At 44.3% G+C, this 19,355-nt stretch overlaps 1 protein-coding gene across 3 annotated transcripts; it reads right to left on the bottom strand.

Annotated features, from left to right (window-relative positions):
• Positions 1-4,822: 4,822 nt before the first annotated feature.
• Positions 4,823-19,096, bottom strand: LOC119436106 (zinc finger protein 771). Of its 3 annotated transcripts, XM_037702855.2 has the most exons (4): positions 18,898-19,096; positions 18,259-18,303; positions 10,741-11,469; positions 4,823-10,562 (listed from the first exon to the last, which is right to left on the bottom strand). In XM_037702855.2, the coding sequence occupies exons 1-4, from the start codon at positions 18,959-18,961 to the stop codon at positions 10,327-10,329; spliced, it is 1,074 nt and encodes a 357-aa protein (XP_037558783.1). In that variant the 5' UTR covers positions 18,962-19,096; the 3' UTR covers positions 4,823-10,326. The 3 variants fall into 3 exon arrangements, with proteins under 3 accessions (XP_037558783.1, XP_037558781.1, XP_037558782.1); XM_037702853.2 differs by having other exon boundaries at positions 4,823-11,469; XM_037702854.2 differs by lacking the exon at positions 18,259-18,303 and having other exon boundaries at positions 4,823-11,469.
• Positions 19,097-19,355: the final 259 nt, after the last annotated feature.

Here is a 19,355-nt window from a genome sequence, read left to right as displayed (position 1 = left end):
ATTTTTTCCTCTTTTCTCTCTTCTTCTTTTCTTACATATATTGGCATATAGGCACCATTTTCCAGCACACTCCCCTGACCGCCTGTTATCAGGCCTTCTGAATATTAGACCATGCGTGAAAAAACATGGGGGTGCTTTTCAAATCACCATGAACTCGTGCAGGGTGCAACCGTTTGCAATGTGGACGTTTTCATGTGGCATCGCTTTGTCGTAGCTCAAGCAAGCTCTTGCTAAATCCAATAATTCTTGACAATTTCATTCCATAACTAAATGTTAAGAAGTTCACTAAAACCAAGAAGTTGACTTACTGGGTAGTACTCTCAAGAACACCAGGAACATCCGCAACAACTATTTAAAAAAACAAATAAGACAAATTTTTTTTTATTTATTTACCGTGTAACACAAACTGTAGATGAGGTTAGATTTGCTGGTTAGCATGCCGCATGCAGAGAGAGCGAGAGAGAGAAAACACTTTATTGCAGGAAAGGTGGGTAGGATGTTTGGTGCCCTCAGTCCAGGGCTTCACTTGCAGCATTCTCTAGTGCATCGCCAATGATAACCACAATGTACAATAGGTCTTGGTATGAAGTGGCTGTGGTCAGCCACTCCGCAGTAGGTTTAGAGGCAAGGGATGTGGAGGCAGGTACAGGGTGTAGTGTCGAGAAGCAGTGCCATAACATGTGGGGAATATTGGGGTAGCCGCCACCGTGGTGGGTCCTCAGAGTGGAGGACGTTTAGAAGGTGCATGCAGAGGTTGTGGCTTCAGCACCCACAGGCAGCAAAGTTGGCCTTTAATGAGTTAGCATTCTTAGGGTACTTCACACACTTTCCGGGGGCAATGTATGTGTATTTATCCAGATCTATGTATGTTTGTTTATATCTAATCATTTCCCCGCCTTCCAAATATTGAAACGAGTTCCCGTTACAAGTTCATTTAATGCAAAAGGAACGCATTCCAGTTATACATCAAACATTGGAACGCGTCATTACAGTAACGTTACATTTTATGATTCTTTCATTAAAGTATAGTGTCGGATAATCCTGAGGCAAAATAAAATGAGCAATTTAAAACTTACATCGGACTGCGTATGGTATACGAATATGAACATCGCCTGCAGCAGATTATCTGGATATAAAAAGAATCCAAAGAAACGCTCCTATAAGAATTTTTTCAGGGAGCACAGGACATACTCCAGAGATACCTAACTACAACTTTGTCTCGTCTATTACAAGTGGAAAACATATGACACTTTTCACTTTGGTATCTAAATGTGCAGTCAGGATACTGCGCTTCAGATGTGCAAATAGAAAGTTACTCACATGCACCAATATAATTAAATTTATTGTACAAGAAACCACATCGAAAGAAACAGTACATAGGCGTTTAATGAATGCTAATTCAATATTGCAGTATGAGTGGGAAAAAGAAATCTCCAGAATACATATTTGCAACTTAGTTAAGTTCCTTGTTGGAACTCGGCAAGAGTTGCATCTCGATGTTGGTGCCTGACAGACGAACACGTTTTTCAAGCGAAGCCTGTATTGCCTCACAAGTGTTGGCGGTGGTGGTGGTGTCACGCTAAACCCTATCAAAAACGTGTCGAAAACTCGCGTCTCGTTCGCTTCGCATATATCAAATTTGCATGGAAGGGTAAGAATGTATGACGTTATGTGACGTTATTGATGTCATGATAGGTCATGACACCAATAACCTCACATGCTCGTCAGTTACGTCACGATTAACGGTAATAAAATCAAGAGTGGCTCATACCCGCATTGGATCTGCGCATATAAGCCAGGGACAAGAATGAAAGGAAGAAAGGAAGGAAAGGAAAGAAAAAAAAGAAAGAGAACGAAAGAAAGCTTTTTTGTTAAGCTGAAACACCATTACAAAGACCTGTATTAACGTTGAATTGCACAGACGCTTGCACATCACGCCCTGCGTGACGTGCGTGTGTTCAATGCTGTGGAACGTTTGCAGAAAAAATGCTGTTCCCTCATAAACCTAACGAGTTACAGTTCCACCGACCCTTAATGGAACGATGGCATTACTCTGTTCCTCCTAAAAGGAACTAGTTCCAGGAACGCCATTCCGTACAACACTGCTAGGCATGTGCCACTGGGAATGTGCCGTTCTACAATGACGAAAAAGATCCCTTCAATTTCTCCTATGCTGAGCAGAATCGAACCCACATCACAAGGGTTCCTCCAAGCATAGTAACCCAACGCATTATCAGGCTGCCCCACAAATGCACTGGGTATGTGCCGCTTTCCAATCCTTTCACGCCAATGCTTTAGCAAGCTGTGCCATGAATGCACTGGGTGTGTGCAGCTCTTTAATGAACCTTTCGCCAACTTGAGTCACTGAGTATGTGCCACTGATTGTGTGACAAGCAAGGGAACAATTTTCGGTGTTCGCAGGATTCAGCGCGCCCCCCTTCTCCTCTCGAAAGCCATGCACGGACTTCTCAGCAGTGCCACAACATGGTGCAATGTGTCTCCAAAAAGAAGCACGAGAGAGGAGGCCGGTTGCCGCATGATGCGTTTCTCAGCGTTCGCACGCACCAGCACACCATGCATTTTGGAGGCCACGCGGACTTTGCGGCGGCGGCACTACATGGTGCCGAGTGTTCTTAGGGAAGCACGAAAGAGCAATCCCGCTGCAGTACACACCTCGTACATAACTCAGCTCGACAGTGGCAATACGTTGTCGCTATATTGAATCAATGCTAGCACATTACTATCAAGAGTCATCGCGAGACGAGTGCTTTTTCCTTTGTTATGGATATAAAGCTTACGCAGTTTTATTCATTTCCAGTTAAGGGGGGACATCCTTTTCTTTATTTTTGGTTTTATCTGAACTAAACATCAGTTTAAATTTTCAAGCTGATTTCAAATCTATATATATTTTTTTGATAGGTTCAGAAAGTATTCATGTATGAAAACAAATTTCATGAGTACTTATTAAGGGGCTTTTCGGCAATTTCTCCTTGCTAAACACAAAAAGTAAGTGCATGACCTTAATGCCAAAGACTTGCTCTAGGGGGTGATGCTATAGTTATCTGAAAGCAAAGTAGACCAACATTGACTGTGAATATTTTTTTTATTTTCACTCATTATTACTTCTTATTGTAATTTATAAAATGAAGCTAGAGTAACAGAAACGGCGTCACCCTCTAGATCATTTCAATATGAATACACTGATACCAGACTTATTTTCACTCAACACCATAGAAAAAAGCCCTGCAAGACTGAGTGAGGCGTGTAAAAACATCGAATTGAGAAAAACGCACTTGAAGTTTAGACAGCAGTAACTTTTTCTAAAATCCAGCTACAGCAATATTAATGACATTTTGTAGCTCTATTCTTCATGCAAATGACTATACTAAATATGTGACTGTACCCTCCCAGAAAACTGGCAAAAGCTTGTTATAAAGCCATGCACTGCCCCTAAACCAGCATGAGAAACTACATTTACCCCTTCATGTGCCCATTCCAGTGGCCTACAAGCTAAACGAATACAAAAATTGTATAATAAAGCAGCGTTTCCATAGACAAATAAACTTACACAATGTTCAAGTCAAAAGCACGCATGGAATATTTATTGAATGACCTAAACTGATTACTGTCATTCAACAACACTTCACTCTCAACATGCCAGTGCTGTATGCAGGGTCCTTGCTGGCTTGTACCTTGAGCCTGCCCTTAGTAGCACTACTATCTAGGTGCTCATTCTGCGACTTCCGAAGCTTTTGCGACTAGCAGCTCGAAATTTCTGCGCCGTTGCGCACTGTGATGCCAGACACTCCTTCAAGATTGCTGCACTTCTCGCACGCTCAGCCGATTCGCCCATTGAATAGTATGCCGTTTCAATGCGGTCTTGGATGCCGCTGCATGTACCGGCTGACGATCCAATGAGATCAGATGTGCTGCAGCTATGCCCAGTAGAATCAATGGCGTCGGTAGATGTGCCGCTTCGGACACAACAGGTGGTTCCGGCTGTTCCATTCATGCTGGCTGTTCGGGCAGCACACCGTCGTCCATGATCTTCAGCCATGCGTTCCATGGACGCTTTATAGTTTCTTTCCGTAAGATTGACGCGTCCTTATAGGCAAGCGTCTACTGACATGTCGCCAAAAGACGAAAAGACAGTGCATGCATGAGCCATGTGCGCAAGCGTAGCAGACAACCACCGAAAACAGGGAGCAACGAAGGACTGAGACGGCAGCGCACGCAAAACAAAAATAAAAGGCAAAACGGCAGTCTCGGTCGCGCCAACTAATGGGAGGTGCAAGACGGTGGGCACGCCTTGTGCGTGCTCTGCCCAATCGGAGGCGCAAGATCGGGGGCACGCCTTGTGCGCGCTCCGCCCAATCGGAGGCCCGGAACTACCCTTCGGAAAAGCAGTGATAGCGGCCATTCATTATGAGCGGCGTATAATGCGCACAAAGACACCAGCTACAAAATAAGCCCACGATGGCAGCGGGCGCTTGCGCCCGCGGCACGCGTGGTAAGTTTGAACAAATTTTGCCTGTCGCAGGTAGTTTCATGGCTCCCATAGCGTTTTGATAACCTATTTTTTCCTATTTACCGATCGAAATCAGCGTTAATAATTTGAGGGTAGGAGCTTGAAGGCCCAAACATTCCTAAAATGCATTTTTCTAAAAATCTATTTTTCGGCCATTTTTTACTGTTCTAGAACCCGCACGTCCCCCCTTAAACAGCTAAAAAACTATAATTATATTTCATTTATGCTTTCTTTGGCTGCATTGTCTGTCCGCTTCATATGGTTCATACCCACAAGAAAGACAAAGATTACATGTGCTTTAAATGTCTTGTTTATTGTTTCTACAACATGATTTCTATTGCAATGAAAAATGCAGATGGGCATGCTTTGAAAAGGAGAGGGGAAAAAAAACAACTAAAACAGCCTAACAAGGCAGTGCCTACATAGTAGAAAGAAGTAGCAAGAAGGCAACACACTAGAAAACCATGTGTATCGCACAAACACCAGCCATAACAAACGTTTGGCACAATTCTCCTCTGCAATAGTGCAAGCACCTTTGTAGTGGTCCATCTTTGGCGGACTGGCCAGCAGAGAATGCGAAGAAGAAAAACAAGGTATCTGCAATTTGTCAGCAATGTTGAATGGTTTTTGAAACATGTTAATGTGTTAATGCAACGTCTAACACTGTTTGTGCAAGGCCCACACAACCTTTCCCACAAGTGCAAGGATTGCTGTGAAGTACAGACATTGCAAGTCAGCCGAATTTTCTGTACTACGTACAGCACCATTGTGGTTCATTACACACTTTGTGCATTTGTGCAACACTCCACCATAATTCTACTCAATTCTATGGATAATGGTGTTCACCAAGTCCAAAGTGCAAAAAATTCTTCCTTGGTCACATTTTTCAATGTATAGTCACAAAGCAACATCTGGACTATCAGAGATACCGCAGTAGGGGCACTCAATATTAATTTTGACCATCTGGGGTTATTTTAAGGCGCACTTTAAAGCACACCTCCTCAAGCATACTTCCATATCCCCACCACACCAAAATACAGTCACGACTTCCCAAAAGCGAACTTGCAACTTTGTCGCCAGCAGCAGAATGCCTTAGCCATGAAGCCACCACAGCAGTAGCCACTTGAGTAATAAAAAAAAGTGCATGTGTAGCTATTTCCCAGCACTTGAGGGAAAGGACATTTATGCCCCACACAGGTTGTACAACTTTGCATTAGAACAGTACTGGCACACACAGCAGCTAAAACAGACAAAGTTTTTCATTATGCCTGCACTCATTCAAGGCAAATGGCATTGAATGCTGCAACACTGACAGAAGGTATATCACCTCAAGTAGCAAGTTCAGGAAGGCAATTGTATTGTATGGACCCAAAGTCCACACAGATGCAAGCCTAAGGACGGTGGCACAATATCGCACTTTAACAGCTTGTCTTCAGCAGTAGGTGCAAAATGAAATGACAGAATAAGTGAACAGTTTGTCCATGAAAATGCAAGACACACCTGCAGTCGAAAGTTACAGGCATAACATAGGACATGATTTTTCTCAACACCTTGGCACACTACCTGGAGATGACAAGTGCTACCTTTGCTGTATACAAACACTGCAGGGCCCTATTAAATGCCAAGGTATTCACTTAGTTTGTGTAGAAATTCAGTTTTTTGCCTATGCCATACTCTGCAAACTTTTCTATGCAGGCATACCTAGCTAATGAATATCAGCTCTGCTATGTGACTGATCAGTACTGCTGCTAAGCTTTACGCAGGAAAGAGATGTTTAGGTAAGCACAAGCTGACTCATTCGTGTCAAATAAAAGCTACCTGCGCAAACAGAAAATCTGACAAACAGTGCTGATGGGTGATTTTCACTGGTGATCCCCTGAAGATTCCAATACCACTCCACCAATAATACAGTTTTAGTTTAAAGTTAGCGTAATAGCGGGGTTAAGGGAAATAGCGTTACCGTTCCGCAAACGAACTTTGGAGAAAGAGAGTTTTAGTATAGCGTGATAGCGTAGTTTACGTGCGGGACGCTATTCCATTACGCTTTGAATTCCGCATACATAGGGCACCTAAGTCTATGTGTGTGTGCGTCCGGAAAGTGCGAGAGGCAGCGCAATGGAAGCCAGGAGCGCGTTGTATTTTTACTTCCCACGTTCGCCGATCTGCAGCGAAACAGACAAGCAGTACAAGCTGTCTACCATAGCCTCCGAAATGTTCCCATCTCAGAGGCCATATGCCATCGTCGCGCCTGTCTCCCAACTTTACCGACAGGTGGCGCTCGCATCTCGGAGAAAATTTCTCTCGTTAGGCTTAGGCGCGTTCGAAACAAGAAGCGATCTCGAAAATTCCTCAAGATTAGCCATAACACTCTCTCGGCAAAGTGGCATGAGACTAGGCAAAAGCCGTTTACGCAGTCATTTGCTACAAACGAAGTGAATTCTACAAAAACAATGCCAAATTCAGTTCGAAGCGGGCGACCGGGACCGCCGCCATGTTTTACGTAAACTACGTAAACCACGCTAACGTTAACTCTGAGAAATAGCGTGCGCACGGTAAACAGTATGCGTCGTTTAGCGTTCTGCGCATTTCAATCCCGCTATTCCGGTAACCACGCTAAACTAAAACTGTCTAATATTAACAGCTCTGACAGAAACTAATCATGCATGTGCATCTTGGTATACAACAAGCAGACAAGATGCTTTTTGGCTATAGCAATAAAGTTTGTGACAAGTAGCCGCATGATGCTTGCACCAGACACACTATGCACCAAGAGTAAATGTCAAACCATCTACTCCTGTCTACACAAGGCTTTTTTTTATAAACAAGACAGCGAGCCAAAATACCCACGACAACTCTTTGCACAGCCTGCACCCTAGCAGTGTTCTTTTAATTCCATTCAAATTGAACAAATGCCAGTCTGCCATTGTTTTTTGCCTTGCAAGAACATTGGCAACATAGTTATAGGCACTCTCCCAACACAAATTTAGCTTGTCCTTTTATTTTTTGGAGGGGAGGGGGGAATCACAGTGCCAATATGAAAGTTTACTTATAACTTTAATCTGCCTGAGAACCTAAGACAGTGGTATTGACTACACCACTGCACAATGGCTTCAGCAGTGCTGTTAATAACAGCCAACATCAACTAATGCATTGCTGGTTAAACCCAGAGCCTACCACTAATATTCCTAATAAATCTTGATCAACCACGCTACACACTCTAGGACTTCCAAATTTGTTGTATGTGCATGAAAACACTTCCACAAAGAAGAAACTGTCTAGAGGGAGTTGTGGCTAGGACACTACTACTGGTGCTTTTTCCACAGATTTATGAAGTCTTTGAATGTTGCAGAGAACATAAGCTGCTTCCACAGGCAACCGTTCCTCTTTTCTTAGCGGGCAGTTAAAAAGCTGGCTGAGGCAGGTGGCCAAAAACTAACCCTCGTCGTGTGTATCACAGGAGCCAACCTTGAATTTATTCTCCTTGAACAAAAATATACAAAGAAGGAGTAGCCACAAAAAGCTACTGAGATCAGTAGCTTGACAGGGTGGCTGCCCTGACACCAAGTCCTCCAAATTATAGGGATTACCTAAATTATAGGGAGTGCATGGACAAGCAGGTGTGCGAGAACAGAACCTGAAATTGGCTCACATAAACTGCATGGCGCATGCCCAGGCATACCTTTTTTAGTGAGGCTTTACACTTTCTGTGCACCCACCCTGTCCTTTGTAAGCATTCAGTAAGTGTTCATTCTTGCTGTCAAAGATAGCCACTACAGCTCAATCCAATCAGCTTACTTCACATGGCTGTTGTTACCATGTGGCAACAGTGTAGCAGATGTTATGCAACAAGTCTGATTTGGGCTATAATTAACACCACCTAAAAAATTTGTCGCAGTTTCCCCCAAAAGGCGAAGCACCAATTGCAATAGCAAATTAGTAGAGAGCTATACAGAGTAACGATAGAGTTTTATCAGCTGTATAAACTTGGACATGCAGCAGCACCAGCAACGCGCACAACTGTTGTCGACGCGCGCGGCGTTTTTATATAAATACGTATTTGGTGCCGCAGCTAAACCTCGCCTCCCCTTCCTCCCTCTCTCTCTCCCGTCCCCCTACAGCCTTTCGTGCGATGGAATAAGTTGCACTTGCTCTCTATATACGGAAAGGAGGAAAGAGACGCTTAATTCTGCAGCCCTTCAGGGAGCACGGCGCAGAACGCGCGTTTGCTCTCCGACGTGCGTTCGCTCCCCGTGAAAGTGCGCGTCCCTTGCGCCCTTTCACTCGCACATACAGCGTCCGGAGCGCGGCGACAATTTCATTGCCGTTGACGTCATACGGAACCTCACGGCGACGGCAGAAATCTGCTTTGGAGTGTCCATATAATTGCTATCGCAATAAAAGTGTTGGTGAGTGACTTTAAGAGTGATTTTGAAGGGTGCTGTTCCTTTTCAGCATCATTTCTACCCATGCAAGCTTCACCAATTCATGGAAACATCCATCTTTCAGAAACTGCTTCACCTTGTGTCTCCTGTCTTTGTACAAGAAATATGAAAAAAGAAGCTATAACATCAATGTGGTCAACATACATAAAGTTGTTTTTGCTTACAGCACATGATAATAATAAAGAAAATGACAGGGCAGACACTTATGCCTCCGTTACACTACACGAGCCAGTCCTCACAAGCCACACTTTCTTGACCAACACTTTAGGATAACTGTCAGCAGCTTCAATGCTACGCTGCATGTTATCTTTTTTCATTGCCTTCCGCACCAGCTAAGCAAAGAGCATAGTGCATGTCACTATGCATTGAAGCCATGCCGTGACTGTGTTCTACATTCTCTTCCATGTGGGAGCAAGCGCGACAGAATTCGCCGAGCAGACATGGCAGGAAACAGAAAGGGGTCATGTATCAGTGCCACTCCACGACAATGTTAAAACTAAGAAAGTAATTCGACTAACTGCTGGATTCATGCACGACCACTACAGCAAACTAAAAACTTGCACCACAGCTTTCAGACTTGTACAGTCCGAGATGTATCTTGTGCTTTTATGGGGGTGGAGGCCGAGGAAGCAAAGAAAACTAGCACAATCATCCTGTACATAAACATTTTAGTGAATTAAGTAGATGACGATGCTCCCTACAGGGCCAGTGACTACATTCCTGCATGGTGATCATATTAAAATTTTTACACACACACACAAATGCACACTCAAACGTGCAGAATGGAAAAGGCAGGAAATTAAAATTGGTGCATCTTCTACGTATGAGTATGTTTGTCTAATGATCCATCCATACAGTTACCTGACGTACTGACTTTAACAAAGAACAGTACCAGGAGATGAACACTACACATACAAAAAAAATTAAAAAATTGAGCATTACAACTACACACAAGAGGACATATACCTACTAGGTGATTCTTTTTTTACAAAGGCGTGACAATAAAAAGCTAAAAGGATAAAAGCAGAAAATAAAAACCTGGGCATTCAATTCTGCATACATTTCCACACGTGTATCACTCCATTAAAGGATGTAATTCTCACAGCACACAACAATTCATCCTCTGCTCATGCATACATCTCTTCTAGGAAACAAAACTTGAGCAAAACACATACAGAATTGCAATGGCTGCAAGAGGTCAGCTAGTGATAAGCCCTGCCCTGTGGGGTACGGGGCGGTCGCACCTACAAAGTGCAGGCACAGAGTGACACCCTCCAGTGCCCAAAGACACACAAGTCCGGCTAGTACGGGAAAATAATTTCCGAGCTGCAGCAGATGCGGGCGGCACTCTCACAGTCAGTGGCGGGGACTGGCCAGACTGGTAGGCGGCTGCCAGTCAGGTTTGAAGCTGCCGGGGCCGAAAGGGGTTGTCTGGTTGGGGCTGCCCAGCTGGGGGGGCATTGGCGGTGGTGCTGGTGGCGCCTTGCTGCTGGAGCCGCTGGTAGAGCCCCGCGAGGGGGCCACCCCCGGCGAGGAGCAGGAGGCTCTCGGCTGGCTGCTGCTGCTGCTGCTGCTGCTGGTGCTGCTGCCCACTGGAACAAGGGGGGGCGGCGCATTTGTGTCGGCTCAAGTCCCGGGGCTCGAGGAACCGGCGGCCGCACTGGGAGCAGCCGAAGGGCCGCTCGCCCGCATGAGCTCGCAGGTGGCGCGCCAGCTTCTCCCGGCGGCCGTAGCTCTTGCCGCACGCTAGGCAAACGTGGGGGCGCTCACCTGTGTGCACACGCCGGTGCCGGGCCAGCTTGTCCTTGCGGTAGAAGCCCCGCCCACAGAAGTCGCACGGGAACGGCCGCTCACCCGTGTGGATCATGGCATGGCGTGTCAGGTGGTTCTTCTGCGAGAAGCTCTTTCCACACACCTCGCACCGGAACGGCTTGTCACCCGTGTGCGTCCGCATGTGATCCAGCAACTTGCACCGGTAGCTGAAGCCGCTGCCACAGATGTCACAGGCGCAGGCCTTCTCACCGTGAGCTGCCCGCACGTGAGCTCGGACTCGCTCGGCTGAAGCAAACAACTTTCCACACACCTCACAGGGCACTGCCCCAACGGCTCGCTCTGAGCGTGTGTGCTGGCCTAAATGCTGCTGCAGCTCAGAGGCTGCCTTGAAAGGCACCTTGCAAGATGGGCAGGGCCACAGTTTGTCCCCTTTGGGGCTCTCGGAAGCCACTGATGCTTCCACTTTCTGGGCAGGTGCAGCCGCCGCCTTGTGTGGCTCAATGCCTGGGAAGGCAACCGGAGCTGACCCCAGGCTGCGGCCAAAGTCACTTGCTGGCACCTGCGGAATCTTGAGCGTCGTCAGGGAGCTGCGCGGCTGTGACTTGACTGCCTTGAGACCCTGGTGAGCAGCCTCCTCAGAGTTTTGCACCACTGGTTGGGGCACACTGCTGGCTGCTGCAGGGGCAGTGGCGTGAAAGTTGGCCAGGTGCTGTCGAGGGTCGAATCCTGCACAGCCCCCATCAACCCCCAGTGGCAGAAGAACCCCTACACAGCTTCCGTCACCAACACTTCCAGTTTGTGGCTACATGCCAAGTGTGCCCTACGTATCTGATTTTGCTGAATAGTCTTAACTGTACAAGTCCTCTTGCTCTCCATACAACACTGATGCTTTTATTGCTCAATGTATTTCTTGCACCAACTAAATTAGAAGATGCTTCCCTCGTGAGCAGGTTTAGTTGAATATCTATTCCAAAGATAGCTACAGTATCTTTGGCACATACCTTGTGGCACGCCGCCCACTTTTCCTTGGTGACACAACACTAAGTTCGATATTTGTGAGAACCTATTATCTGTCCCTTATGCATACCATTCTTCCTTGAAGAAGAAAATTATTTCAGAAACCCTTAAAAGGATGGAGCTTTTTACACAAGAAACATGTTATAGGGCAAAACGGGGAACTGGGCTAGTTGGTGACAATTCATTCTGAACTGTGTTGGGTGACACTAATCACAGCAATTAACACGAACAGACGGGGCAAGTCTGGTCGTCCTGTCTAGTCTGTCTATTCGTGTTAGTTGCCATGATTAGTTCCACTCAGGTCAGTTTGGAATGAATGTTAAAGGGTCCCTGAAACAATATTTTGTATCTCTCATGGATTGGTTTCTTGCAACAATTTTATGTCAGTGCACTATAATAAAGGGGCCCCGAAACATTTTTTTTAACATAGTAAGAAAACATTGCCAATCTGCATAACAGGCTCCTGGACATGTAAGCCAAATACTATTGCATTGCATATAGCAAGGAATTTACAATATTGTGGCAAAAACAGCGAAAAATCCCCTTGCTCTTGCCTTCATAATGGTGTCATGCAGCAATGCCCACCAACAGCTATTGGCTGATATTTTGTTCTCAGCAATACTATTATTGCTAATTTTGAGCCAGTCTACAAACAACAATAGCACATAGCTGCATCTGCTGTGCATGGCTTTTAACATAGCAGTGGCATGCTGCATCGCGCAGTCTACCACGGCCGCCACAGAGTGCTGCGACGAGTCCTCTCGTCGCCGAGACACTCAACTTTTGGTTGGGGCTTTGCCCCATTGGCGTCTCACCTGCGTAGCTTCAAGCACGCTAGTGGAGACGAAAGATGAGAGAGAAAGCCACTCATCAGTGCGATAACTATTTTTAACTCCACTTATACTTGAAGGATTAGAAAAATTTTGCCAGCAGGAGTTTCATTAGGCAATGTCCTTTAGTAGTGAAATCATTCTATTAGTTGAAGCGTTTCTGGGCCCCTTTAGTTACCGCTAGAAATGTACTCATTTTCAGTGCTTTATGTTTTAATATCTTACTTCAAGACGCAGGAGTTACAACGTATACTGGGATACATAAGCCTGATCACTGGCATTTTGAATGTATGTATAGTAGTAATAATTGCAGACAATTTTATGTGAAATTCTTATATGAAACTTCAAAGAAGCACCTCAAGGAACACGAATGAAAGTTACAATTTGCTATTTTTTGTACAAGTACTGTGGGTAAAAAAAAATGACATACAAAATATGCACATGATACCTAGTTCCCAATTTATGCAAGTCAGATTATGAAAATCTTTACTGACGTCTTTTAAAAAGAAGGTTGATGTGGTCGGTACCCCTAGTCCAGGACTCTGTTAGCGAAGGCTGCTTTCAATCTCTCAATTAGCTTTTGTTGGCTCTCGAAAGCTGGGCAGGACAGAGCTGCCTCCCACCCCTCAGTTGTTGGCTGACTTATGGCATCTAGCGCCCGATTCTTTTGGCAGGCCCATACCATGTGGTAAAGGGCTGCCTTCTCCCCACTATACCTACATTCTTTGTTAAAATATCCTGGGTCTATCGCATGTAAATTGCTGCCTCCCACCCCTCAGTTGTTGGCTGACTTATGGCATCTAGCGCCTGATTCTTTTGGCAGGCCCATACCATGTGGTAAAGGGCTGCCTTCTCCCCACTATACCTACATTCTTTGTTAAAATATCCTGGGTCTATCGCATGTAAATTGCACGGGTTTTTATCAGACAGCGTCTCTTTCCGAGTTCTATTTCTTGTGACTTGTACAGACCCTTTGCTAGGAGGGGTGTACACTTGTCGCTCTAGTCTGTGATGCTGAAGGAGGTCCTCGTGTGTTATTAGCAGATTCGTGTACACAAGGGTGTCGGAGGGGTAGTGGAGATCATGGGGGAGAAAAGCTCGGGCAGCAGTGCGTGCACACTCATTCCCCCACTATACCCAGATGCTCTGGTACCCAAACCAGATGCTTGACGTCGGCTTGTGCCTTAGACGTTTCGAGAATCTTAGCTGATAATGGTGCGATTCTACCTCTGACGTAATTCCTGAACGCAGTTTAGGCGTTTGTTAGAATTAATTGTTAGGCGCGATGAGCCGCCACTAGAGTGATCTCGCAAAAAAATTATGCATTTGATGGTCTCAATACTAGTCATAGTGAGGCCGATGCTATGTGGGAAAGCAGTACCTTCACAAATTTGAAAACGGGTAAGTTCCTATTGTCAAATCTGACAAATAGTTAAAGTTCAGTCATTTCAGATGGTGCATGATGTTTCTAGTAGGGAAGTGTTTAACACGCAAAAAACCTGGCGATCAATTTGATTTCTATGGGCATGGTAACAAAAGAGTTAAAAGCTACAACTGATTAAACATTACCCTCTTATCAAACAGCGGCCTTCCCCCTCAACTTTTATTCTATGTAGCCGTGGCTACGTCACGCCTATTTGGTGCAGTGACGCGAGTGTTGGCTGCTTCTAGTTGATTTGAACCATGCGTGTTCCAGTGTCGCCTTAAAGGAGTATTGACCTATCTTCAACTTTTAATTTTTTTGTTAATTGAAGATCCAAAACTTCTAAACCCCAGAAAAAATACTGGCTAGCCTCAGAGCACCCTAATAATTTAGAAGTGCACTAGCAGGGGTGCGGGCAGCACAGCAAAGCATTCAATGTATCTAATGTGGCGGTGAATGGGAGTTCGATACACACATAGTACAGCACTATAATTTTGCATGGCTTTTCCAAGGGGAAGTTACAACTGTTCAATATAGACAATTCTATATATACAAGTTTGACATATCCAGGATCGATTGTTATTATAAAAAGGCTTAATGGAGCAGCATGCCTATCAAATTTCTCGCACAAATAATATCATTCACTGACTCCATGTAGAACAAGCATAGGCGACTGAATATGCATGGAGTGGCAGTGACGCAGATGTTTAAAACTTAATAAATTATACTAATTGTGCAGCACACCCAAATTTGGCACTGATCACAAGGACCAACTCTGTGCATTGGTACAAAATCATTTTAGGGCAACTTTAAGTCTGCCCTTCTCCTCTTGTACCATTTGATCTAATTACTTATTGCCACTGTTCCCCTGATATCCATACAGTCCACATAACAAGTTAAAAAAAAGGGGGGGGGGGGGGGGGCACATGTGCTTCAAGTTGATTTGTTCCTTTGAGAACAATGAAAATAATATCCATCAGTGCATTAAATGTTTCACATCTTAATTTAACTTCACACTTATTTTCACATTATTTTAAAAAGCAAGAGCACCAAGTCAAAACACAACAAAGAAATAATCTCAAACAACATGTGAAACACTCCTCTAAAACCTCTCTACAGGGCTGACAGTACTGGTAAGTAAAAATAAGCAAGGTGCTCCGCAATACAAACATGGACATGACGAGCACAAGGACGGGCGTCCATGTTTGTATTCCACAGCACCTTGCTTAATGATGTACGACCGACTTGCCGAACAACATGCATGTCTTCCAACTTGCAGCCCTGAAACTATAGCACAACTATTGGAAGCTTGCAGGTTAGCTTCATTACAGATACTTTTTACCCTTGTTCTTCATAACACGGGTTTTGCACAGCTACCAAACAACAAGCAAGGGAACAGTACACATATCATTTGCTTTCTTGCTTTAGGTCAACGACATCAAGTTAAGCATGAAACTTCTAAAACCCTTGAAAGCCAACATTAATCTGCTCTTCTCCTTCCAATATATTTTTTGCAAAGTACTAGATAAATTAAAATTTCTCGACCAAAACCAACACTAGATGTGGCAATTACTGTAAATTAGGCTTCAATCCAGACCTGCATACATTTTCTTGCATGACTTGCAGCTGATCACAGCCACTGTCTTTTTTATCACAAAGAATATTCCGATAATTATCTGAATATTCTGAAATTTTACATTGAAAAATTAACTTACCCACATTTGCCTCCTAAGCATAGTAATGGCTCTTGCCATTATTAGATATAGGTAAGTGTTGCCTTACACTGGTGCCTAAAACCCAATATATACATACATAGGAGTCCACTGTTAAAGGGCACAGTGGAGTGCAGAGCATGTCCCCTCCAAAAGTACAATATCCTAGATTTGACAAATAACTTGTGGTTGGTAACTCTGACTGCTTTCAACACACTTGTGCGGTACACTGACATTGCTTCCGCAGCCACTGGTAACTTAAGCGCCAGCAAAGTGAGAGGCGCACATTTGAGTGTTTAACAGCAGACCGCACTGTATAATGTTCACAAGACAGCACACGTGTCAATGGCCTTTCACTTTTCCTCCCTCTCACTTCAATGACACCTCACCCAAGCAATGGCACCAGAATTACTTTCAGTGCACATCTGGCAGACATGCTGTCATTGAAGAGTTCTAGTGTTACATATTATATGAAAACCTTAGCTAAAATCCCAATACAGATTTGTATGTCGAAACCATTCTTTTTTTTTTTCTTGTATATGAGTTACACAATATTTATTAGTCTGATCGAAGTTCATATATATGTTGTAAAATTCCGCTGCAACACATTGGCCGCCCCATCTGCCAAGACTACGGTGAACAGTGTTTTCACTGCAGCCATGACAGATGGCGCCACCATTCTGATGCAGTGGAACTGATAACTTTTTGTGGCATTGCTGCAGACAACACCCACTTCGGAATTATTGTCGACAAAACTGATAAGCCATGCCTGAAAACATGGTATTAAACTAAACTTCATGAAAAATGGCACCTCTGTGTGAAATTTGAGCAGGGATCAGCCAGCAGTATAGCAGAAAGTCATGTATTCCTGGCATTCCTATTTATACATTATTCAGTATTAGTCTACAGGTAATGATTTGTAAATAAACAATGTAACAGTGCTTGCTGGTAGAATAAACACATATTAGATCCACCGTCAATGTTTTAGGTCTATTACTAATAACAGGTTTGGGTCTTGTAAGTTGTAGCAGAATAAGGTCATGCATATTTGTGCTTGAATGTTTACTGCAATTGGAATTAAACGTCAATGGGTTTTGATTGATGCCACTCAATATATTAATTGGTTCTAATTCAAAGTCACTGGACGTGTATGCCGTGAAACAACACAGTAGCATGACTACAATTTGAGCCCTCAAATCAGTGGATAGCAGCTTTTAGATTATTTCTAAATTTCAAGTTTAAAGTTTTGGCATAAAAATTTACCTATTTGTCTTGAACTATGGCACAGCTTGGTGACCCAAATTTTTGTATTTGCACATAGTGAAATGGTGGGGAAGTCATTGAAATAAATTGCCATGCATGTCCATGCATATCAGTATACAAGCTTGCCAAATTGAGTGTCAAAAACTTTTTGGACTAATTGGGGCCAATGGGTCCAACGATGCTTAAAAAAAAAAAAAAGGAAATCCCAATGATTATTTTCGACTGGGCTACTGGTTGGCAGGAAGCCAATAGACTTGGTTTTCCTTATCAGCTGTTGGTAGCATTATAGGGTAATTAAGTTTTATACTAGAATTTTCACTAGGGCTTGCAAGTGCTCATAATGGTAACTGCTAAAGCACTCATCACAAGGATGCTGCATGGTCTGCACTGCAACAGTAGTCCAGTGCAGCAACTGCTGGCACGTCTGTGAGGTCAGTGCGGCCCAGAAATTGATGCACAAGTACCACCATGGCCACATTTGAGGTCGCATTCCTTCTGCCTGCTTCCGTGAACATTTTTAAGTGACAGTATGTACAGTACCATTCTACGGAGAACAAAAATAGATTAAAACACTTCTAGAGGGAAAAAAAAAAAAAAAACAGTGGTAAACCATGTTTTGCACAGTTAGTAAAACACTAGACAATCTCACATCTATCATGCCTGTTACTTCGCACAAAATACACTGAAAGTGGTTCATCTCAAATATAGCAAAGCAATCCAACAAGGAAGTTTAAATAAACATGCATTTCTGAATCATGCTTACTATCTCACGATCAGACCAATAAGCTTATTCTCCAATATTCAACTAACAGTTGTACAGCCACACAACACGAGACAAACAATTTTAAGTGCATTTTAGGTGCAGATGTGCTAAGCGCACTACAGGCACGAATAAGCTAAGCACAGTACTGCGAGTCCGTTGAGATCTTAGTCGAGTGAAAACCTCGCCATCGCTAACATTCGCCAATAAGAATACGCTAGCAATGTAGTACAAAAAACTACGTCTTGCTGCAATCAATTGGTACACTCAAACAGCTCCCCGAACTTTATTTTTCCCCTAAGCAACAATAATACTTTGCGAATTTGGTACACGATCAAACATGTGACAGCTTTCCCGCAAAAACAAAGAAACTGACTGCACTTTCCTGTAACATTAAAAAAATGCTACCAACATCTACACAGGCAAAAGGAAACAACACTATCTTCATTGTGACCTTTCTCCAGTCTTTCGACTTAAGCATTAGTAGAACAATTATTTGATCGCACTCACCGTAACAGCTGCTCGCTTCGGCAATCAGCAATTTGCCGTATGTTTCTGCAATAGAAGCGCCCCGTATCTCCATCATGATTCACGTAGCGCAATTATGCGGGACGTTGGCGATATAGCCCATTCGTCAACCGAATTTCATCAATGACGCTCTGCGGTGTGCTCCTTGCAAGACCGTGCTACCAGTGTGGTTACAAAACAAAGTCCAGAACAAAAGATCCCAGCAGCTATCGGCTTCACTGCTCGGCATCAAATACGGCAGCACATCGTTGATCAACCATGTACGGTCTTTATGATATCCTGCCTGCTTTCCAGCACTACGGGTCACAAAGGCGGCACATTGTAACAGCGCGCTGAAGCCGGACCGGTAGCCCACGCTACGCTAGCATCGGCTTGAGCGATTATGACGCTCTGCTTTGCTTCGTACAACAGCACTATTTGCTCACTTTTCCAGGTGCTCGTTACTCGCGCGCCTCATTTCATCGAACAATTTCGCCGGCAACGACAGGCAACGGCACGAACTGCGCGGCTCGAACGGAGGGGGGGACAGCAACCGATTCGGGCAGACAAAGGAGCCATGGACGGGGGGGGAGCCCCCAAAAGCGGTTCCGCGCGTACCCCTCCGGCGTACCACTCGCTCACCTGGGAAAGCGGCTGGAAACACAAAAGTCGGTGTGCAGACAACTTGTTCGGGCGTCGAGGCCATTTCGTCAACTGCATACTGTATTTGCTAAGGCTTGTGACATTCCCTACGATCGCTGGCAAAAATAAAGACGCTCAACAAAGTGCCCGATAACTGCTTTCGGCCACCCGCAACTTCGATAGCAGCGCCGCTACGCCACCAGTGGCCATGCCAGAAGTGCTTCGGTTGGATAGCTTGCTGGATCATAGCTGGATCGAAAAACATGTTCATGGGTGCGCGCGCGCGCGCGCAAGTTTGCGCGAAGGCAGCAAACTATATATATATATATATATATATATATATATATATATATATATATATATATATATATATATATATATATATATATATATATATATATATATATTGCTAAGCTCACATGTAAAAAGACTGCCTCCCTGTGGCGGTGCGAAAACTC

The sequence above is a fragment of the Dermacentor silvarum genome, chromosome 1 (genome assembly GCF_013339745.2).
Source record: "Dermacentor silvarum isolate Dsil-2018 chromosome 1, BIME_Dsil_1.4, whole genome shotgun sequence".
Lineage (NCBI taxonomy): Eukaryota > Metazoa > Arthropoda > Arachnida > Ixodida > Ixodidae > Dermacentor > Dermacentor silvarum.
This window is presented reverse-complemented; position numbering and strand designations above follow the sequence as displayed.